The 24,464-nt window shown below is 30.4% G+C and overlaps 1 protein-coding gene across 1 annotated transcript; it reads left to right on the plus strand.

Moving 5' to 3' along the window:
• The first annotated feature begins 2,072 nt into the window (after positions 1–2,072).
• LOC149889151 (uncharacterized) lies at positions 2,073–11,266 on the plus strand. The gene is made up of 2 exons (XM_090088355.1): positions 2,073–2,197; positions 9,662–11,266. Exons 1-2 carry the CDS (start codon positions 2,195–2,197, stop codon positions 10,991–10,993), a joined length of 1,335 nt encoding a protein of 444 aa, XP_089944481.1. The 5' UTR covers positions 2,073–2,194; the 3' UTR covers positions 10,994–11,266.
• The last annotated feature ends 13,198 nt before the right edge of the window (positions 11,267–24,464 follow it).

Here is a 24,464-nt window from a genome sequence, read left to right on the forward strand (position 1 = left end):
TTATAATAGTTAAAACCATAAGCAAATTAACATAATATATTTGGAATAATGGCTGCATAAAAAAAGTTTTTATCAATTCACGCAATATGTCGTAACAACAAAATGTTTTATCTATATTGGATTCGAGCAAAAATCTGCTTACAGGTAAAAAAATGCAAAACTTATCTCAGTATCTTTATCATTTTTTCAGATGTAAGTACTTTAGCCTTTAAATCATTTATATAATGGATAGTGATGTGCCAACTTCCGGGCAGGTGCTGAGAAAGTGTTAAAGAAATCCGAAATGGGCATGTTGGAGATTCTTATTAAGGCGTTTCAACGCATAAAAATATTCTTATGCAGAAAGCGTCGAGCGATTGAGTGAATGATGATAAAAAACGGGTGTTGAAGAAAATAAGCGGCAAAATTTCCTAATTCTATACTCATAAAGAATGGCAGCAATGCAGAGACAAATTCACTGAGCTTAAATCGAAAGTGAAGCAGAAGGAGTCCTTGAAAAGGAGGCGTACTAAACAAACTGATAGAGGCAGTTCCCATGATATACTCTGTCCCACATTACTTGACACTCAAACAAGTGCTCTTCTTTGCAGTGAAGAGATTTCGAATCAATGTGAATCATCAGAAACAATCGCAAGTTGTTTTTTAACGTTAAACCCTGAAACCTCTTATAACTCTTAAACCTCAAATTTCTATATAAAAGTTTCAAGAAATAAGAATCTAAAGTTGTCTAAGTGTTGTCTCCAGTTATAATCACTGTTATTTTAAATATCTTAATAATTAGTATTTTGTTTTCATTCAGGTATAGGATCATATTGATAAAGACTCAAAAAAAAAGGTGTTCAGGACAACAAATCTTGCAAAATTGCTCAAATTGTAATGTGGCGAGCAACGTTTGTTAGATACTTATCTGATAAAGTGTATCAGGGATTGACATACGTGTGTATAATTTTCTGAACAAAAATTGGAGTCTACATTTTTAAACATTCATGATACATCTCTTCATGCGGTGATGAAAAGATTTTGTGTAATTAATATTTGCAAAAAATTGCGATGTGCTTAAAGTTGTTTGTTAATTTTTTCTTACATTACTTTCAATTGAGAATTCTAAAATTTATTTTGTCGCTTTGTAAAAAAATTATTGAGCTTATTAGTGAATGTGCCAAACTGTCTATAAAAAAAATATCAATGCACATATTAAAAGTTACTAATTAGATAACAAATAGATTTCATTACATCATATAATTTCAACAAAGTATACGCAAAACTATAGTTTGCTGCTGGTTTGCTTTTTCTGTCCAATTAAAATCATAAAATGCGATGATATAGGATAAAATCTGAATGTAGATTTTCTGGGAAAAAGCTTGTTATTCTTGAAAATATTGGTACACCTCAATTCATAATGGCGTAGTTTTTCAAATTGGTTGTGTCGATGTCGGAAAAGTGTGGCTCGTAGTTTTGCTTGAATTTGATGAGCTGGTGGCAGCTGTAAACAAAATATCGCATATGAAAGATAAACTGAATTCACAATAATAGCTGCTTATTTGATGTTATTAACTTAATAAGGAAATTATGAGAAAGTTTGCTTAACAGAATTGCTAATTTAGTTTAACAATGTGGTAAATCTTTAACGATATGAAAAATGCACCAAATGGGTTTTTTGAGACAGAAAAGTTTTTATCGATATCTTTGTTTGCATAGTAATGTCGTTAAAGTAACCTTATTGCTTTTATCAGACACCCTGCAGACTTAATATAAATTTATTCGACGATTAAAACGTATTGGCTTAACTTTTAATACTTCATTAAAGTCTAACAAAAAATGTTTTAGCCCTTTTTTGATGGAGCATTAAAGTGAATTTTTGATGTGGGATATAATTATCTAGAATCCTTGTTGTGCTAAACCAAAGAAAGTGATATAAGCAAGCAAACAATCTATTTTATCGACCCCTCAAAACTAAAATTTCTTAAGTGGGTTCAATTCTTTTTGAAATGGACAAAATACTAAATATTTCACATTGTTAGTGTTTTATGTCCAAAAATAATCTAATTATCACACTTCGCCGTACAAATTTCCTTTCCATTATGAGCTAATTTATAAGCTTTAACTGTCTCGTATATCATACGTAACATCTGATTAAAGCAAAATTAATTGTCTCGTCAATTACATGTAACATTCGATAAAACAGTGCTTGCTAATGGTAAGAATGATATAAAACTTTCCTTTTTGATTTTTTGTGGCCACTTAAGTATTTTTGCTTTTTTTTCTTCCTCTTTAGCACTTTCGCTGCCAACTACGAGTATACTCGTAGTAAGTTGGCGTCATTTATTTGCCAACTACGAGTATACTCGTAGTGCTTTTTTTTTGTCAGTTATATTCAGAATAAGAAATACTATAGAATTATTTTAGATTAAAAATATTTTTTTTATTGAAATGTTGATATCTAGCCTTGGCGATGAGAATGAAACCACGCAAAACAGCCTTGGCAAAAATTAATCATTGCAGACATTATGGCTCGGCAAAGAAATAATGCATAGTTTAAAATAGCTCGGCAGCAAACGTGTTAAATAGTAAGTCCATATGCAAAACTCGAATTTTCTCAGCAAAAAAATAACATAGGCCAACAGTTTGTGAAAGCTTTTTAAACAAATGCAGCTGAGCCATAAATATTTTTAGGAGCTGAAACCAGAAATAAGTTTTTTCTTATACCTACAGCCTCTCTCACAATATGACCTCGATTGCATTTAAATAAACCTCGATTGTTGTTAAAGATGGGGGAAATAAGTTAATTAAAAGAAAGTTAAAAAGTTTAGCATTTTGTTCATTTGTTTAATTACAGATTTTATTTAACTTAACACACAGTTAAAACTGCTAAAAAGTTCAAAAACTCACGACACAATTAAAACTGCTAAAAAGTTTCGTGAAAATATTTTCCACACAAATAAAACTGCTAAAAAAGACAAAGAATGTGGAAGAATAAAAAGCTGCATTTTCCTAGCATTGCCGAATCGAAATTTCTATTGCAATTTCTCTAAGTTTTAGTGAACTAAAATCCATAGACATTAAATAAAAGAATTTCTCGCAATCCAATTATTCATATGTAAAAGAAATGGTGAATGAAAGTATAAGCATCCTCCGCATAAATTTGAAGATTGCTTAGGATCGTTATCTGTGCTAAAAATTGTTGTCCAATTAAAAGTTTTATTGACAGCATTTAATTATGACAGAATGAAATTCTAAAACTTAATGACATTTCTATTTACATTTTTAGGGCCCGTTACTGACTATTCTTGTTTACTCATTCTTCGATTTCGAATGCTCCGTCGAATCAGTATCTGTTTCCTCGTTTTTTTATCCCAAAAAGTCTCACATTCTTCTAATGTACTCTGCGCAGCTCCCCCTCTCCGTGTTTAATTTGATTTACGGCAATAAACAACAGCATTATCTTTTTTTGATGAAAATATTTTACTACTTTTCACAATTTATAATGATTAAATTAAAAATTAAATCTAAACCTAAAAATAAATCTTCGGAAAATTACGAGAAATAACAATGCTAAAAAAATTACATAAAAAGGAAAGTGGACTTTACATTTTTGAGCGGTAATGGATTCAAAACATTTGCACATATTATTTGTGTAATTTGCTGATCGAAGGAGTTAGATGTGAACCTTTTTCTTAAACAAAATATATAAGTTTTTTTATAAACCTCATTTTGCGCTGTTTTTTTTTACCTCCTTTTAATTGAGATCGTCTTTTAAATTGCTTACAGGAAAATAAAAAACCTGAAGTAAGTCATTTTTTAAAGAAAACTTTAATAGAAAAATTTCAAAGACGACTTGTAAAGCTAATATAAAGTGGTAATTAGGTCATAATTAGTTTTACCGTCATACTTCATAAATAGTTAATCATCAGCTTTTCCTTAACACTTTTGCTGATGTAATGCGTATTCAAACAGGACAAAATAATTCCGGGCTTCTTAAGAAAAATTAATAATATTGAAATTTTCGATTCTTTCTGACATAACACTTAAAAATTCTCATTTTTCTAACCGAAACTAATAGTTAAAAGGTATTAAAAATTGTATAGGGGAGAGGTAGGAAGCTAATACAATTAAGAATAATATAGACATTATTTTTATCCAATAGGAAATTAAGTGTTTGAACTAAAAAAATTAATTTAATGAGTTAAAAAAACAAAGAAGAATTATGGTAATTAATAAAAGCCCAAATCTTAAAAACAAATATATTTTACAAAATCAACAACTTTTAAAATTGAAAGATTTCTCCCCGGAAATAATCTTAAATCAAGATTTCAACTACACAGACATCACAGTTATTACGACCTGTATTAAGATTAACATAATGACCATTTTTATTTGCGAAATCCCTAAGGATAAAGGGATTATTTTCAGATTCAGGTGTAGTAGGACTATAATTTCATTGTTTAAAAAACATTAAGTTTAATCTTTGTCAAGGATAACTTAATTTGTATCTAATTTTTAAAATTTATAGATCTATAAAAAGATTACGTTATTTTTCAAAAAATCCCTCCTCTATTCTCTGTTATATGAGGTTGAGATACTATTTGCCGATACGTTTATCAACAGGCGTCCGTTTTGTTGAAGAATTAAATAAATATTTTCAAAACGCCGTCTTTAAGAAATGTAAATTTTAGCCATGTACTAATTGAGAATAAATTTAAAAATACGGAATTAAAACCATAAATAAATATTTTTTTTTTCAATCAAAAACAGAATTATACTTAAAATCACAGAGCAAAAAAATTATCCATTATTAAATTAAAAACAACGAAAAATAAAATATAGACCCGTTAATTCCTTACTTATTCATATTTCATCATTTATAATTTTTATAAAAATTAAAATCAATGCTTAACAAGCAAAATCAGAAAGTATGTGTCAAGATGCAAACATTCCAATCAATTTATATTCACAATGAGCAATTTCCTAGGATGGTTTTTGTTAAAGATCTGTCGAGTACTTAAAATTTGTGGGTAGCATCTATTTTTGCGAACAATACTTTGTGGTTTTTTTAAATGGTTGAAACGTCAGTTTCGTAAGGACTTTTTATTGTTGACGCTGATAAAAGATAAAAGCCCCAAATAGTTATCCGCGCAGAATATTGTCCCCAGTAAACTAACGCCTTGAGAAAAATCCTCTTTCAACGAAAGAAACAAAACCTTTACAATCCACTACTGTTGATATGATCATTTAAGTTATAAATTAACCTAGAGGAATATCAATGATGGACCGAATTCAACTTCGACGAATTATTAACTTGAATTCGACGAATTCAAATTCGAAAGCAGAGAAATGAAAATATGACATTACAGTTAATAAGTTTATAAAATTAGTAAACTTAGAACAACATCTTAAAAAACATAGCTGCGAATGACATAAAATTTTTTGAGTCTTAAAATAATCTTTTTTAGAATTATATGGTTGCTGCGACCAACTGCAAGATAACTCGAAACGTAAAGTATAGTTTAAGGCACATTTTTAGAATATGGTTGTTGCGACCAACTGCAAGTAAACTCAAAACTTAAAGTATTAGGCACATTTTTAACAATACCAATCTGAATTATTATTAACGAGGGAATGTCGGCCTGTTATCCTTACTTCTCATTTGAAACGATACAAATCTTACTTTTACTCGTAAGTTATGAGAAAAACCGATACTCATGTCGAGAAAAATTAAAAAAATACTTGTCGCAGAAAAACTGTAAAACAAAACATTCCAGTAGAACATTTGCCCATGGAACGTGTTTTACACAGGGCTGTGGAGTCGGTAAGCTGCTGTTTCGACTCCGACTCCGACTCCGACTCCTTGATTTTATCATGTACCGACTCCGACTCCGACTCCGACTCCCGACTCCGACTCCGACTCCTTCATAAGTAACCAATTTGTAACAACAAATAGTTGTTTGTTTTACCACAGTTATTTGTTTGTGACAACAAATAACTGTAGTAAAATGTTAACATTGGCTATTTCATCATATGATACAAATAATCCAACCACTTAGTGCCTTAAACAATATTTATAAGAAAACAATTTCTGAACAAACAACTTTTCTGAACTCTTGTTATGCAATAAACTCTTATGCAGTCGCTAATAGCATTATGAATTTGTCAAAATCATGTTTGAAATATTGTCAGTTGGACAATATTTCAAACATGAAAGAACTTGTTCTTCTTTAAGTTCATATTCTTTAAGAATCTTTTCTACTAAGACCTGGAGAAATTCGCTGGTGTGATTAGTTTTGGCGTCTTTTACTCCCAATGTCTTGGTAACTGCTTCATTTTTTTCAAAAAAGAATTAAACAATGATTACAAAATAGTTCACTCTGTTAAGAAACACAAAGCGTCCCTTGAGACATTCATTTAGTTCTTCTTTTTGTTTAACAGCTTCTTCAATCACTAATTTTCTAATATTCTCTCTCTCCAGAGAAACAAAGTTAATTGAATACTTACAGTCTTTCTGTTTGTGGAGCAACTCTTTAGTGCTTGGTGGTGGCACGCCTAGCTTTCTACTAAGAATATGTAGCACAGTGCCAGACAATTTAAGTCGGGAGTTAGGGGATCATGAAGTTATATAGTTTAAGGGAAGGTAGAGGAGAGCGCAAGGGAGGTGATATATGATTCTCAGTGATAAGCAGCAAAATACCCTATTGCTTATCACTGTTTTAAAGGCCTAAAAATAACATGTCAAACTCCTTGTCCTCCAGTTGTTGCAAACTACAATTCCCATTGTTTCTGGATATCCTACAGCATTCGGACCATCCTGGGACTTGTAGTTTTGTAACATCTATAAAATCCTTATGAAAATTATGAAACTTTGAAAGATTTTTTTTAAACCGGAGTCGGAGTCGGTACAATTTTTCCGACTCCGACTCCAGCCAAAATGAGCTCCGACTCCGACTCCGACTCCACAGCCCTGGTTTTACACATCTAACTTCACTAAAACGTTAGTGCGCTGATTAAGAGAGGTTGGTCAAATATTTCAGTTTTTTCTTATTACACATCTAATATATCAGGCGCCTAACTATAACTCAAAGACTGAAATGAGGAAAAGGTAACTACATAATCAGAAGAAATTTCAACAATCTTGCGTTTCATGTACGGCAAGTGCTTGCTATCATGAAAGCACAAGTATATTAAATTTACGAACGTCCCCGCAGCAACACCCCTAAAATGCTACCATGAACATGCAAACATTCTTGATTCTTATTTAACCGAGAGTGTGTACTTCACTACAAAAATCTGAATAACACTTTAACGTTTGGCCATTTGATTATAGAATATGAATCAGTGAAAATATTCTTGATCTTGTTAAAAAAAAGTTACAAGTTTTTGTTTGAATTCTAGTCAAGATAAAGGGAATTTTTAGGAAGTCATTATATTCGCAGATGTTTGTAAAGAAGTATGTTTGTAAAATACCATTTAATCTCATTTGGAATACAAAAGAATTGCTCTTATATTATTACTTACTTGTACTTAACTTTATTTTTGTTGAAATAATTCAAGATTAAAGATGTTGTAGGAGGCATTGTAAATGAAGATTAAGTTAACTTTAGTTGTTGAATGTTTAACACGGAATGAAAGAGATTACCAGACGAGACGTTACCGCGTGAGGTATAATTAAAATTGCGATATCATATGAAACATCAAGAGATAGGTATGAAGTCATACGATACCACGCGATCCTTGGGAATTTCAATTATACTATGAGCCAATTATACAACTTTCAGTTATAATATAAATTTACTATTTCAAATTACTAACTGCTTATTAAATTCAAATGCTCGAGAAAAATCGAGCTGCGATACCAAATAATACCATTGGTACCAAAACGATACATACAACCAATACCTTCGACACCTGTATTGCGTAATCGCGATTTTGAAACAGTAAGATATCCTATCAAAATCAAACAAGAGTCGAATTCTAAACCTATTTTCTATTGCCTGATAACAATAAGCTAATGAAAAAGTTTTAAAATATTAGGCATCGACTTCCACGTTAATCGAGTGCCTAGTTTTTTTTAACTCTTTCTTTAACTAATAAAGCAGAAAATAAAAGAATCTCATTGAAATAAGTTCTTTAAGCAAAGTTAGTTTATTTATGATAATACTTGCCTAAGATAATAAAATGCTATACAACAACTTAAAGTAAAATGAATAAGTAACACTAAAAAAGTAATAACATATTTTGAAAACCCAGCACCTTCCATAAAAGCAGATCTAGTTAAAGTAGCTTTTGAATTGAAAGAAGAAAACTGAACTATCTTACATGCATCCTGCTTGCTTAACCTCAAAGGTTAACAGGGTACGTTTTACATCCTCATGAAGATGTTGTGATATTGCAGATCAAACGGATCAAATTTGTGAGCCAATGACATGTAAAGTTAAAGCCTTCTAGAACAGTGAAATGCCCCGCCCGCTGTCTTTTTAAGGTTTAGTATCGTACTGGCATTAGTATCTTATTTGCTTAAGTAACTTGTTTTCAAAGCAAGTTTTATAAGATATCTATTTTATAAACAAAATAATTTTGAATACATAAAAAAATGTTTAAAAATAGAAGATAAAAAATATGAAAATACTTCCGTAAAATGAGGTAAAGTTGTTATTTTTCAGAAAAAGGAAAACATTAGAAAAAGGAAAACATATAGAATGTCCGCCGACACAACAAAGTAAATAGCCGAGAAAATGAGATAACAGCCACGAAATCATAAAGTTATAGCTATTTAAAAATTAATATGTTCAATTTCTTTTCCGCATTTTTTTATTCAGTGTAAGGTCAATTTTTGCTTTGAATTTTGTGTTTGTCCACCATGTTTTGTCCGATATTGTTCTTGTTAAAAGAGAACATGGTTGTGGATTTTCTACTTAGCGTGAATTAATTTTTTTTTGAGTGCTTCATACACATTAACAATTGCTTGGATATTAAAAAAAAATGAAGATAATCTAGTGTGCAAGAAAGTTCAGAAAAAATCAAACAAAAGTTTAAATAACCATTCGGGGGTATAATGTTATCACTGAGTCTTAGAAGACCATTACTCATCAAGAGATTATTTATTGAAAAAAGGATTTAATATTCTTTATTAAAGTGTTTTTTTTACAAGTGATTTATCTTTAAATCTTTTTTTTTTTTAAACATTTCTGTATTTCATATATTTTTAATTTTAGCATTTTTTTGTTCATGAAAAATGTAGCAATAAAATAAATTTGAAGAAAGTGCAGAAAAAAATTCTGAAAAAATCTCTTTTTACCATAAACTTGTTTTTTTCAATGACAAAAAAAATTTTAAACAATCAGCGCAACTATCAAAATTCAATGAAGTTATCGTTTCATATTTTTACTTTCCGCTTAAAATATAATTAACTTTCCCCTTAAAATATTAGATTAAAGAAAAACTCTAAGCGCTGTTTTTAAAAGAAAAGCATATTGTCTACTTATGTTAATAAATTATTTCTTTTATCTTTCTGAATTCGTGCCTGTTATCTCAATATCTAGGTTATTGACTTTATTGTATCGACGGGCAGGCAGAAGCTTTAGGTTTTTTCTTTTTATATTGTATGAAGGATAAAACTTATATGTGTAAAAATAAAAGATGATTTACTTTTAATTAGAACGCTTCCATTTAGGATTCTCCGCTAAGTTCTCTCCAAAATCAAAAATGGCTGATAAAAAGAAAACACACCACAATTGCTTTCTCTATTCAAAGCTTAATTCTAGGAATAGAATACAGTCTCACTCTTTTGACTCTCTGGTTGTACATTAAAGAAACAGTAAACACAAGTTCGCCGAAACTTTTTTACGCAGCTGTATCGGTTGCGTATTTGCTAGCGTCCGCGTTTTTAACCCCAATTATCGGAAGAGTGGTTGATCAAACCCGTATGGTTAGAGCCACTTTTCTAATTTGCAACTGCTTCTTAATTGTTGGAAATGTATTGTATAGCCTATATTTTTCACCCTGGTTGTTGGTGACAGGAAGATTCTTGTCAGGTTGTGCTGGTTTAAATTCGGTCATGTGCGGCGAAATAATTCGAAGTTATCCATCCAGCAAGACGACTTATCAATTATCGATCTTGTCCATAACATTTAATTCTGGATTTATTTTAGGCCCTGGGATTAACTTTCTATTTTCCAACGTTGATTTTTACCTCGGGGGTTGGCATTTAAAGAATGTCAATTTTATCGGGGTTTTCATGGCCATCGTTTGCATCATCATGGAAATATTGAGTTTCACTATGATTCATGATTTATCGAAAGAATTCGACTTAAAACAAAACGAAGAGAATAATGCTAAAGTTTTTGAAACCGAAGAGGAAGAAATAGAATTTAAAAAAACTCACTTTACTATCTTCAAGATTCTAAAACTACTGTTTACATCGTTCGATTCTTCGCTGATTTTGTTTTGCTCGTTTTTCGTCATCTTTTTTCTTGTCACATTTGATATGTGGCTGCCGTTACTTGTAATTGAAACACTACAATTGACTATATTAGAATTAAACGTTTGCGTTTTTGGCACAGGTGCAACTACCGTTTTTATTTTGCTATTGTATTTGTGTAAACCAGTTTCAAATGAAAAAGTGTTTGTAGCGGTGTTGGTCGGGTTGTTAGGGCTTTGTACAGTTGATATAAGTTTTATTGTTCTAACGAATGTTCAATCCAAAGCGCTGGTACTTTGTTTTGGTGTTATTTACATGGTATGTTTTGCTGGAGCAGGTATTATCCCCGACGTTTATCTCACAAACACTTTAGCATCTCTAGTCAATTCAAAGGAACAAGCTTTTGTGGATGGTATTCGCTACTGGATGCGCTGTGCTGGTGCATTGTTGGGTTTTTCAACTGCTGTATTTACGTTTAATTACATCAAGGTGTTTGCTTCCTTAAATATAGCGTTATCACTTTTGTTTGTCATCTTACTGATAGTGAGAAGAAAATATTTAATAAACTCAAAGCCAATCTTTTAATGTTGCCTTTTAACTTTCTTCGCATTGGTTTTTCTTTTGGTCTGCGGTATAAAGTTAACATTGTTTATTTATCTTTTAGTAAAAAGTGAAAAAGAAACTTTTACCCCTCACGAGTTTTTAAGAAAGTGAGATTCTTATTCATAAGAAAAATATTTGAAACAAATCATGCATAAAGCTGTAAAAAAAAGACGAAATATTTTTTTTTATGTTTTACCGACTTTAAAAATTGATGGTTTTTTAAAATTTATTTAAGGAATAAACGTTTTCAACACATTTTTCCATGGTTTTTTTTTTTCATTTTTTTATTGTTTAATTGTTGCACACGAAGTCTTTGTAACTATTTGTTCTATTAATTGACGAAAAGTTTCGTTTTGAACAGCAGTTGTCAAAAAAAGAGATTTTGCCTAAGCTAAGCTAAAACGTAATTATTAACTATTGCTAAGGCCTAGCAATAGTTAATAATTACGTTTCACACAGACCAAAGAGACGAACGTTTTTTTTATTTAAGCGAAACAGCGCTGTTTTCGTGCGCAAGCTCCGGAAATAGAAACCGAAAGCGATCTAAATGTTAAAGAAATGTATGATTTTTCAATAGTCTCCCCCTGCCTTTCATTTTTCCGCAATTTTTTTAAGGATATAAGTTGGGATAATTCCTATTAGGAGCAAGGTTTATCTCACGACGTAGTTATACGAATATAAACGACTAAAAAAAGCAGCTTGTCTTTAATTAAGATTAAATTTGATCGTAGAAATTCGAGATTTCTTTTTAACAATGATGCTTTATTCAATATGCAGCATAATTAAGCAAGAATTACTGAGCCCTAAATTTGATAACAACACTACTAATGTCTGGCTCCAAACCATGCGCAAGTACTACTACTCATGCTGTTAAGGTTGTTTACAGGACTGTATTCTCTAAATTGGCCTGCTGCATTTAAAAGGAACTACCCGTCAAAAGTTTGAAATTTGTGTGCAAATTTTTATGGCTCGGAAAAAAAAGCAATGCCCTATGGATATTGAGATAATAGCCTCAAAGGTCTGCTTCCCCCCCCCCCCCCCCCAAAAAAAAAAAAAAAAGGAAGCAGCTCCAGTAGAATATACAGCAAAACTCTTTATGGGTTATGGATATTAGCCTCAAAGATAACAATAGAAAAAAAATTTTTTTTTGTCAAACTGATGGAAATAGAGTGTTCACCTCAAAAGAACATGTCGCTTTTTATCATACCAATTTTTTTAAATTGGATTCGTACTTTGTTGTCCTTGTTGTTTGTTGAATATTTATTTAATCTTTTTATGGATGAAGTTGAATACATGTAAAACTATTAACATTTTAATGCTACATGTAAAACACACACCCCGCCCCTCCCCCGTGAAAGATTTATTTTATTTGTCAAATATAAAAGTAGAGTGCGCCAAGTTCCCGTATTTACGGGAACTACGGGAGCGGGATCCTGTTCCTGCTTTTGGTATTTAAAATACGGGAACGGGATCCTGTTCCCGTAATAAATAAAATACGGGAACAGGAAATTCCCGTTCCTGTTCCCGTACGTCATTCGATGTTACGGGGTTTTCCCGTAATTATTATATTATAATATATAATATATATATATTTATATATTATGATATAATATATATATATTATATATATATTATATATATAATATATATATTTATATATTATATATATACATATTTATATATTTATATATTATAATATATATATTTATATATTATAATATAATATAAGAAATACGGGAAAAGCCGTATTTTTACAAGTTTCCCGCATTTTACCAAGTTTCCCGCTTTTTTACGGGATTCCCGCTATTTTATGATTTGCGCGCATATATTCCCGTTTATTTTAAGATTTTAAGATTTATGTTATAAATTTGGTACTAATACTAGGAACAAACTACTATAACTATAAGGTAAATATATATAAATATTATAATAATTTAAAATTATAATTAGGTTTAAGACCTAATTATAATTTTTTTAAGTAGTTTACTGTCTTCGTTTCTTTGCTAACTTTCTTCTTTTCTTTGCTAACTTTCTTCTTTTCCTTACTAACTTTCTTCTTTTCTTTACTAACTTTCTTCTTTTCTTTACTAACTTTCTTCGTTTCTTTACTAACTTTCTTCTTTTCTTTACTAATTTTTTCTTTTCTTTACTAATTTCTTCTTTTCTTTACTAACTTTCTTCTTTTCTTTACTAACTTCTTCTTTTCTTTACTAACTTTCGTCTTTTCTTTACTAACTTTCTTCTTTTCTTTACTAACTTTCTTCGTTTCTTTACTAACTTTCGTCTTTTCTTTACTAACTTCTTCTTTTCTTTACTAACTTTCTTCTTTTCTTTACTAACTTTCTTCTTTTCTTTACTAACTTTCTTCGTTTCTTTACTAACTTTCTTCTTTTCTTTACTAATTTCTTCTTTTCTTTACTAACTTTCTTCTTTTCTTTACTAACTTCTTCTTTTCTTTACTAATTTTTTCTTTTCTTTACTAATTTCTTCTTTTCTTTACTAACTTTCTTCTTTTCTTTACTAACTTCTTCTTTTCTTTACTAACTTTCGTCTTTTCTTTACTAACTTTCTTCTTTTCTTTACTAACTTTCTTCGTTTCTTTACTAACTTTCGTCTTTTCTTTACTAACTTCTTCTTTTCTTTACTAACTTTCTTCGTTTCTTTACTAACTTTCTTCTTTTCTTTACTAACTTTCTTCTTTTCTTTACTAACTTTCTTCGTTTCTTTACTAACTTTCTTCTTTTCTTTACTAACTTTCTTCGTTTCTTTACTAACTTTCTTCATTTCTTTACTAATTTTTTCTTTTCTTTACTAACTTCTTCTTTTCTTTACTAACTTTCGTCTTTTCTTTACTAACTTTCTTCTTTTCTTTATTAACTTTTTTCTTTTCTTTACTAATTTCTTCTTTTCTTTGCTAACTTGCGTCTTTTCTTTACTAACTTTCTTCTTTTCTTTACTAACTTTCGTCTTTTCTTTACTAACTTTCTTCGTTTCTTTACTAACTTTCGTCTTTTCTTTACTAACTTCTTCTTTTCTTTACTAACTTTCTTCTTTTCTTTACTAACTTTCTTCTTTTCTTTACTAACTTTCTTCGTTTCTTTACTAACTTTCGTCTTTTCTTTACTAACTTTCTTCATTTCTTTACTAATTTTTTCTTTTCTTTACTAACTTCTTCTTTTCTTTACTAACTTTCGTCTTTTCTTTACTAACTTTCTTCTTTTCTTTATTAACTTTTTTCTTTTCTTTACTAATTTCTTCTTTTCTTTGCTAACTTGCGTCTTTTCTTTACTAACTTTCTTCATATCTTTGGTATCTTTCTTGTTAATTACCTTATTTTCCTTTGAATATAAGTTATTAGTTAGAATTAACCTTTTTTCCTTTTTTTTTTTTAGGTACATAGCTTTTATTAAAACTCCCCTGTGTGTCTTCTATGTTGTAAAAATCTTCTATGTTGTAAAAGTCTTCTATGTTGTTAAGTTAATAAATTTAAAAAATAAAAAAAAAAAATAAAAAAGAATCCAAAAAAAAACAAACACCTAAACCAAAATAAACCACAAAAAAAACAAACAAATTATATAACCAGGAAAAAAAAAGAAAAAAAAAAGCAGGAAAAAAAACCAGGAAATATTAGACGTTCCAGGTGAAAAGCGGGAACAGGAACGGGATTTTCCCGTTCCCGCTTTTTAAAATACGGGAACGGGAATTCCCGTTCCCGTTTTTTTCCAAGTCCGGGAAATGAATCCCGTTCCCGGAAATTCCCGCTTTCGTTTCCCGGAAAACGGGAATTGTCACAGCCTATATAAAAGAATGTTTCAGAAATGTTTTGGTGTTTCTTCATTAATCTACATATCATGGCTTTTCGAAGACCGCAATAAAAACGTCCTTACCCTAACGCCTAGGATCGTGTAGATTAAAAAACGGCTATTTTTATAGTTACACTTATGTATTAAAAACATTTTTTTCAAGGATATTCCATTTTTATTCCTCGATCAAAATTCGTCTTTTCAATAACTTTTTTCTTTAAAAATAATAAAGATTTTTGTTAAAAGGTAGTCGTAGATACTGTTATAAAATTAAAATTCACAAGAATGAATCATATATTTCATAAGAGTAACGTGTTTTATAACTTGCTTTTCTGTTTAATTGCATTCGAAAGAATTTTCGCTTCTTTTAGAAAACTTAAAACATTTTTCAACAGTAAAAACCAGGCAGTATTTTGGTAATTGAAAACAAACATAAACCTTAAGGTTACTTTATTTAAGAGAGCGATCAGTATGAGCAGTTTATAGAGTACTTTTCATCAGTCGTACACTGCTTTTGGCATTTCTTGGTGTTTGCTTAACACACTTTGTGTAGTTCAACATCTTTTCTTGTGATTGAAATTAGTCAATGCTTATTTTTAATCATAGGAAACGATTGAAAAAGAAATGTTATAGAAGCCGTAAAATCATGTAATTAAGAAAAACTTTTAATTTTAAAAATTTTAATTTTAATTTCAAGCGCGAACATGGATTATATCTCCGACATTTAAATTTATTAACTAACTTAACTATTTTTAAGCGTAATTTTAAATTACTTCTTTTGTTTCATGCTAAAATATTACATCTAGGTTGAAAAGCAAGAACTAAAGTCCGACTTAAGCTATAATTTAATCAAAAAAAAAAAAGAGACGACCTCAGTGAACACTTGGTCAAATCAATCAGTATTTAAGAAATACTTAAACGCTACAAAAAATATTTCGCAAAAACTTTTTCTTTTTTTCTATCTCTAGTTTTACATTTAACTAAATATACTGCTGTAGATCTGAGAGAATTTTAAGCTGTGTAAAAAATGTTACACTTGTTTTTACATGTGTCTTCTAACAACAACCACGATTTCTCAGTTTTTTCCTGGCTGGTGTTCTGAAATGCTCCTCTGTTGCTGAGTACTAAAACTGAAAGGTGTTTTGAGTAGCAATTGCTCCTTTTTTACTTTCATCATCTATCTCTTCCTCTGAATCTGAGACCTCAGTGTTTTCTTTCTCTTACGAGTTACCAGTTGGAACTTGACCATCCTCTCTGACCTTACCAAACCATCACCATATGGAGAATTTTGACATATTAATGACACCAGGGCTGTAGAAATTTAGTTGAAAAAAATGTAGGTAAATTTCGTAACTGAATTACTTCGTGCGAAGCGAATTTTTTCGCTGCGAATGTTTCTGAGCATGCGCACAAAAATATTTTTTATCGCCTGGCGATTTTTTTCGTTTCGCAAAAAAGTTGGATAGATTTCAACTTTATTTGTGACGAATTTATTCGCTTAAATAAGGAACCAAACAGATCCTTTAAAATATGCAAACTCAGCAATCGTGTTGAAAAACAAACGCATCGAAGTTGTTGAAAATAAAATAAATTTAAAAATGGCCGACAACAACCCGTTAATGGAGTGGTTGAGAGACAAAGATGTCCCTCAGACGGGCGATGATAAAAATAAAAACACTTCTTTTCAATATGAAATACGGTGAACAAGAAGAAATTTATGTTAACATATTCATATGTATATATATGAATATACAATACCTACTCATATTATTAAACTTAAACTCAATTTTTAGCTTGTCTTTTTTGTGTGTCTAAAATGCAATACAAGCAATCGCAACTTAATTTTTTTGTTATATAATCTATATATTATTACATACAAAGCATATTAAGAAACTTAATACTTGGTGGTGAGTCCTTTTGACTCTATAAGAGCTTTGACACGCCTAGGCATACTATTTATGCAATTTGAGGTCAATGCTTTAACTTCAGGATCTTGAACCCATACATCAACCAGTTGTCCTGTAAGCTTCTGTTTACTCGTCATTATTTCCGCACTGATTTTGCGTTTTACTTGCTCCCACAGATTTTCAATAGGACTCATACCTGGAGAATTGCCTGGCCAATTAAGAAGCTCGATACTCTCATTAGCAAGAAATGTCTTTAAGGATTTTGCAGAATGGCATGGAGCACCATCTTGTATAAAAACTATTTTTTCACCATTAGGAAACCACTCTCGTATCTGTGGAATCAAGGTGGTCTGTAGGACAGTCTTGTACTGATCTTGCTTCATTGTCCCTTGTACAATGTAAATTTGACCGGTACCCCTGCTTGATATGCTAGACCAAATCATTATGGATGCTGGGTGCTTTACCATGTTTACGATACATTCTGGCTTGTGTTGTTCTCGTGGTGTGCGGCGGACAAATGTGGCTTTGTCTTCTAAAGTTTGAAAGGAAGATTCATCGCTGAATACAACCTGAATATAGCAATAATTATTGATGTTTAATAATATTTAAAGTATTAGTAAAATCAATTTGGGTAAGATATTAATGCAAAAGCGTCTTTTGAAAACTTGTAATATTAAAATATTATTTGTTTAAGTTTCAGGAGAGAATAAATGGAAAATCTACCTTATTCCAGTGATCCTGAGAAAAAGAAGAGTGTTTTTTAGCCCAAGCAAGACGTTTTTTAATCATCGCAGTGGTAAGTTTTGGTTTCTTCAGTGGCTTTCTGCACTTGAATCCTAACTCGTAACTTCGCCTTTTTAAAGATCCAAGTGAAACCTTGATTCCTTGGTCCTTCAAAACGCTTTTCAGTTTTATTGCTGGAATCTTACGATTTTGCTCAATAACTTTTTAATCTTTCTATCATCTCTAGCACTTGTTATTCTTTTTCGGCCACGGCAGCCTGTTCGCTGTGCTTCTAATTTGACCCCCATTTTGAGTTTAGAATTTGTTCTTCTAACTGTAGCCTGTGAGATTTTGACAATTTTGGCAATTTTTCTTTGACTGTGATTTGTTTCTTGTAGAAGAACAGCTACTTTAACTAATTTACGTGGGGAAGCATCACTAGCTTTATCCATTATCAATCCTAAAACCACAACAACATTTAATAAGTTATTTTAAAAACAACTGAATTTACCGTCATTCCGAGAAGTACTTTTCTTCGGTCGTATACTTAAATGTTAGGCTTTAAAAATGCCTTTAGTTTAATATTTATCAACTAATTAATTCAACTTTCGGCATTTTTTTGCATTTACATAACTCACTTTGTGTTGTTTCAGTACTATAATCATCAAAAAATTTTGTTTGAAAACATTGTTTATTACGTGTCATTTTGTCGTCTTTCTTCTATAATTTAATATATAAATTTCTTCTAAACAAACTTTTATGTTTTAACTTTTACTTTTTAAACTAGTGCTTAATGTAGCGTAAAAGATTACATATGAAAGAATTACGCCCAAAATTTTTTAAAACCCAGGTTTGAAATAAATAGATTAGATTGGAGATACTGTTCTGCAACTTAGCAGCATTAAGATGAAAGTTCCCTTTGAATTGGAATATTAGTATCTTTATACTTTTCTGTGTTCACATCAAAACACAGTTAAAAGGGTCATAGAATTGAGAATAAGAACATATTCCGCATTTGTTAATAAACGGCATATCTCATAAAGTTAAAAGCGATGAAAATTTATTTCAGATGTTCTACATTTCGGAAACAATTTTACCTTAGAGTTTTCTTTTTTTCTAGTGGGCTATCAACGAGTTAACATTTCTGTAAATGTTTTAAAGGTTAGAAATATTATAAATGATTGTTAATGGGTTTATATATTTATTGCACCCACGCAAAGATGATCGCGCGCAAAAAAAGAAATCATTTTACAAAATAGTTTAGTTGTATGCAAAAAGAAAACAGGTAATTAAGGTTCTTAAGTTTTATATCTTCAAAGCTTTTTCAAAGACTTAACCAACTTTTAAAAAAAAATACCTAATTGTATAAAATGGTGTTAAAAGATTGGAATTGGATTTAATAAGTGCTTCCTTCTCGCCATTAATAGAAAAAAACAACAAAAGGTTATTGCTACAAATACCGAAGCAAATATCTCCACGTAATCAAACATAAATGCAGCACTTGAAAAAGCCAGCAATGATCCACCGCAATGCATTGAGTTACGAATACCGTCAACAAAAGCTTGTTCCTTTGAACTAACAAATTTGGCCAATGTACTTGTGAGAAAAACCTCGGGTATAATACCTGCGCCAGCAAAACATATCATGTAAATAATACCAAAAAATATAACCAAAGCTTTAGAATGGTTATAGGTTAAAACGATGAAACTTATATTAACGATGCCAAGTCCTAATAATCCAATCAAAACCGCTGTAAAAAGTTTTTCATCAGACATCGTCTTACACAAATATAATAACAATATAAGAACGCTAGCCGTCCCTGCGCCGAAAACGCAAATGTTTAGTTCTAATAAAGTCAAATGTAATGTCTCGATAACCAGCAATGGTAGCCACATATCGAAAGTTACGATAAAAAATTCAATGAAAAAGTTGCTAATCAAAATTACAGAGGAATCAAACGATGTAAACAACAGTTTTAGAATTTTGAAGATACTGATGCGAGTTGATGGTTGATTGACCAAGTTTATTTGAAGCTCATTTTGTTTTGCGTAACTAACCAACGGCAACTTTTCATTAGATTCTTCGTAAAGCTTGATTTCATTCTTTGGAAAAGAAGGTAAATCACCAGAGTGTTTTGCCTCTTTTTCATTTGATGTTTCTCCTATAGAAACTTCAGCATTACTTTCTTCGTTTTGTTTTAAGTCGAATTCTTTCGATAAATCATAAACCATAGTTAAACTCAATATTTCCATGATGATGCAAACAATGGCCATGAAAACCCCAATAAAATTGACATTCTTTATGTGCCAATGTCCAAGGTAAAAATCTATGTTTGAAAAAAAAAAGTTAATTCCAGGGCCTAAAATAAATCCAGAGTTAAATGTTATGGACAAGATTGATAATTGATAAGTTGTTTCACTGGACGGGTAACTTCGAACTAATTCGCCGCACATGACCGATTCTAAACCAGCACAACCTGACAAGAACCTTCCTGCCACCAACAACCAGGGTGAAAAATGTAGACTGTATAATACATTTCCAACAATTAAGAAGCAATTACAAATTAGAAAAGTGACTCTGACCATACGGGTTTTATCAACCAATCTTCCGATAATCGGAGTTACAAACGTTAAAGAAAGCAATTCCGCTATCGATATAGCTGCGTAAAAGAACTTTGGAGATTTTGTGTTTACCATTTCTTTAATGTATAACCAGAGAGTCATCACAGTGAGGCTGTATTCTATTCCTAGAATTAAGCTTTGAATAGAAAAGGCAATTGTGGTGTGTTTTCTTTTGAGCAGCCATTTTTGACTCAGGGGAGAAGTTAGCGAAGAATTCTAAAAAATAGTTCTATCAGTTTTTTAAAATATTTTTTGACATAAAAACTTTGCATCTATTTTTAAACAAACTTTAAACAAAGAGAAATGAATTTTTGGAGATGCTACTGGAGCTTTTTAGACTTGCATTCGGCTTCACCCCAAAACATTCTTATATATTTAACTTGTAACAATCTGCGTTTTCATAAAGAAAGTAAATTTATGACAAAGTATGCAAACGAAACTCAAGCGGTTAATGATATAATTTTAACAATTTGTGATGTAATTTTAAAGCTTAAATAATATCAGTCTTTTGTATTGTAAAGTTTTATAAAATAACAAATAAAAAAGAACTATAGTAAAGACTTAAATAATATCAGTCTTTTGTATTGTAAAGTTTTATAAAATAACAAATAAAAAAGAACTATAGTAAAGACTTAAATAATATCAGTCTTTTGTATTGTAAAGTTTTATAAAATAACAAATAAAAAAGAACTATAGTAAAGACTTAAATAATATCAGTCTTTTGTAAAGTTTTATAAAATAACAAATAAAAAAGAACTATAGTAAAGACTTATAAGCAACAACTAAGTTGTGATCTAGTGATCTACCAGCAGGTCTTAGCTCTTGACGTTGTAGTCGTTAAATAACAACCAACTTTTATATCGGTTTTTTACGTTAATTTAAGTTTTCTGAAGTAAATTAAAATAGAACATTTTATGCTTTTATAATAGTAAAAGTACTAAGGCCTGAAATATTTATATTCATTAGTAACTTTATTCTTCTGAAAAATAAGTTTAATGGTTTCAATCAAATAGCTAATACGCGCAAAAATAGTTATTTAAAAAGGCCTGAAACAAAGTTATAAAGGTGTGAGGAATTGCAAATTTCTTTCTAGAATCTTATAAATTCATGTCTAAATGTATATATAAAATTTAAAATTGATTTCTTTCAAATGACTGATTAAGAATTGTGTATTCGTTATAAACGGAAAAACAACATCCCAATGCTTAATATTAATCAAAGGAAACGATTGAAAAAGAAACGTTATAAGACGCCTTAAACTCAAGTAATTATAAAATGTTGTTAATTTCGAACAGTCTATATTACGATGAAATTTCAATATATCATGCTTATCTTTCAGAAAAAATGTTTTTTTCTTCAATTTATTTTTATCTACTCATTGAACGTAAGTTTTAAGCGTGAGTTTAAATTATTTTTATTGCTTCATTTTAAAATATCTTAGCTAGTTTTTAACTATTGACAATTATGACTGTACATGTGTAACCAAATAGTACTTTTTATAGTTAAGCACCACTACAATGCTTAGTTGACTTCTTTAAAAGTAAAGATAATACAAAAATAGTTAAAATTATTCATTAAAATGGAGAATCACTACAAATCAATAATAGATGACATGATATGACCTTCTCAAGCCCCTAATCTTAGCCCTATTGAGCTTTTATTGGATTTAGACGGCAGTGTACTATTTCTTACGGCTGGTTTTGTAGCTATCAATTAGTTGTCAGTTACTTGAAATAATAGTTGTAAGAAACTTTTTTAATTTTCAGATCTTAATTCAAGCCTTCAGCAATTTCACTACCCCACCCATCTATTCCTCTTCCCACAAAAGATTTTTGCACTGCAGCTTGGGCTTGACTACCCGCGTCTAATCAAAAAATCTGCTGTGCTTTTTTTGCCTTTACGCAGATTACTTTAGAAACCATAACTCTAGTTTTGCCCTTAACTGAAACTGCTCAAAAAGCAAACATTTTTAAGGAGTCTAGTTAACTGAATTTTTATTGCAAAATGTGTATTTCAGAATAAAATCCAATTTGTTTAGAGGAAAATTTCTTGCCGAACTGGTAAGAAGAAGAAATGAAATTCGATTAAAATCTTCTGATTTTTCTGAGGATTAAAATGAATCATTTTTATTGCAAAATATTTGAAGACTCCACGGGAAGAAACGGCAGGGTCACATTTTTTCATTTCGAGATAAATCATTGTTAAACTTTTAAACCTTTATAAGTTTCGAAGTTTTAGGAAAATTTAGAAAAACTTTAAATATGCATCAAATCGTTTATTTGATTTGAATTCAAATACAAAATATGCTATCATGTTTAGTAAAGCTAGAAAGTGTAAAAAGTAGAAACTTTCAAAATGTGACCCTGCCGTTTCTTCCCGTGGAGTCTTCATTTATATCAGAATGAAATCCAATTTGTTTAGAGGAAAATTTCTTGCCGAACTGGCAAGAAGGAGAAATGAAAATCGATTAAAATCTTCTGATTTTTCTGAGGATTAAAATAAATCATTTATATTGCGAAATGTTTATTTCAGAATGAAGTCTAATTTGTAGGCACCGCCGATTCGGTTCGTAAAATCCGCAAAAAGCCAATCCGACTTATTTTGCGGATTAAAATAGTCAGTTCGTAAAAATTTTTCGGATTAATAATCCGAAAACTAATTTACGAACCACTAGCGAATTTTTTTTTTTGCGGATTCACTTCGCTGTTCGGATTATCAATCCGAAAAATTTTTACGAACCACTAGCGGATTTTTTTTTTTTGCGGATTCTCTTTGCTGTTCGGATTATTAATCCGAAAAATTTTTACAAATCAATTTAACTTTAATTCGTTTAGCGAATTATACGAATCGCGTTCCGTTCGCGTCACCATTAAATGGTGTGGTCCAAAAAAAAATTATGTGCGCGTCCTATAAATAGTGGATTTCTTTTTTATTTTCAATCAGTTGTATTTGGAAATCTTAACCTACAACAATTCGTTCAACAGATCAAGTCTACTATTCTTCACCTACATTTATTACGGTAAGCCATTATTATATTAATTTGATTTAAAAGTTAAGAATATTTCGAACTGAACTTTTGCGGTTTTTTTTTTTTTTTTTTTGTGGATCGAGTTCCTTTGCGAATTATTTCGCTTTGCGGATTGCTTCAATTAGTGGATTGGTCCGATAAAATTTATATTGTAATATTTCTTCTACTTAAATATTAACAGAAATAAAAATAGAAATAGAGATAAAAACTAGTTTGAAAAATTGTTACGCTCATTTCAATAATTAAGACAAATAATTAGTTCTTTTATTGAAAACTTTATGCATGCCTCTAAAATATCATTTATTGTTAAGACGAATATTAAGGAAAATTTTCAAATAACTTAATAAATAATTAGTTCTTTTTCGGAAACTGTTTGTATGCATAAAAAACTATCACGTTTTATTAAGGCAAATATTAAGGAAATATTGAGGCAAATATTTCAATAAAAAGTCAGTAAATCGAAAATGTGATTTGATCCGTGTTTTCGAATTTTTAATCCGAAAAGTAATCCTTATTAACAATCTGATCCGTTTTTGTGGGTTTTAAATTCAATAAATAATCCGAAATATTCGTCCGATCCGATATGGCAAACTCAATCCGATTCGTTCCTTTTTTTTTTTTTTTTTTCACTTTTTTTTCTTTTCAGATGCCTAAGCTGTCTAATATTTGGGAATTCTTCAACAATGTGGAGGAAAACAAGGCAAAATGCAAGGCCTGTGGCAAAATATACTTAATCAATAAAAGCACCACAAGTCCTTTAAGGAACCATTTGAAAAGAGTCCACTTGAATTTATATAAACAATTAGAAAGGAAAGACAAGCAAAAATCAACAATACCAGACATTTTTGATGAGCTTGCCTCTGAAGACTCAGATTTTGAACAAACACAAGAAAGAGGAAAAAAGAGGAGATGTCCACAAACACAAAAAGATACACCAGTATCGCCACAGCCTGGACCAAGTGGAACTTGTGGCACTTCCAACACACAGACACTGCAAGGCAGAAAACAGGCTACCAAACCTGAATGGGAAGTTACTGACATCAATCAAATAAGAACTGTTGTTGACATTACTAAATGGGTGATTGAGGACACTCAACCATTTTCTATTGTAGAAACTGACGCATTCACCCGGATGATGAGAACTGCAACCAACGGTCAATTCAGAGCCATTACAGCAAAGAATATATCTACAAAATACATTCCTCTCCTTTTTAAATTCATCAAGAAACAAGTAAAAAACATTTTCAATTCAGACAAGTCAAATCTTGATGGAGTGGCCTTTACATCCGACGTGTGGACCACTGATCACACCAATTTGTCTTTCATGAGCCTTACACTCCACTATATAGATTCAAAGTTCCAATTAAAGCG

This window comes from Hydra viridissima, unplaced genomic scaffold, assembly GCF_058129835.1.
Source record: "Hydra viridissima isolate aposymbiotic clone 2 unplaced genomic scaffold, HvirCarnegie_v1 scaffold_5, whole genome shotgun sequence".
NCBI classification, from domain to species: Eukaryota; Metazoa; Cnidaria; class Hydrozoa; order Anthoathecata; family Hydridae; genus Hydra; species Hydra viridissima.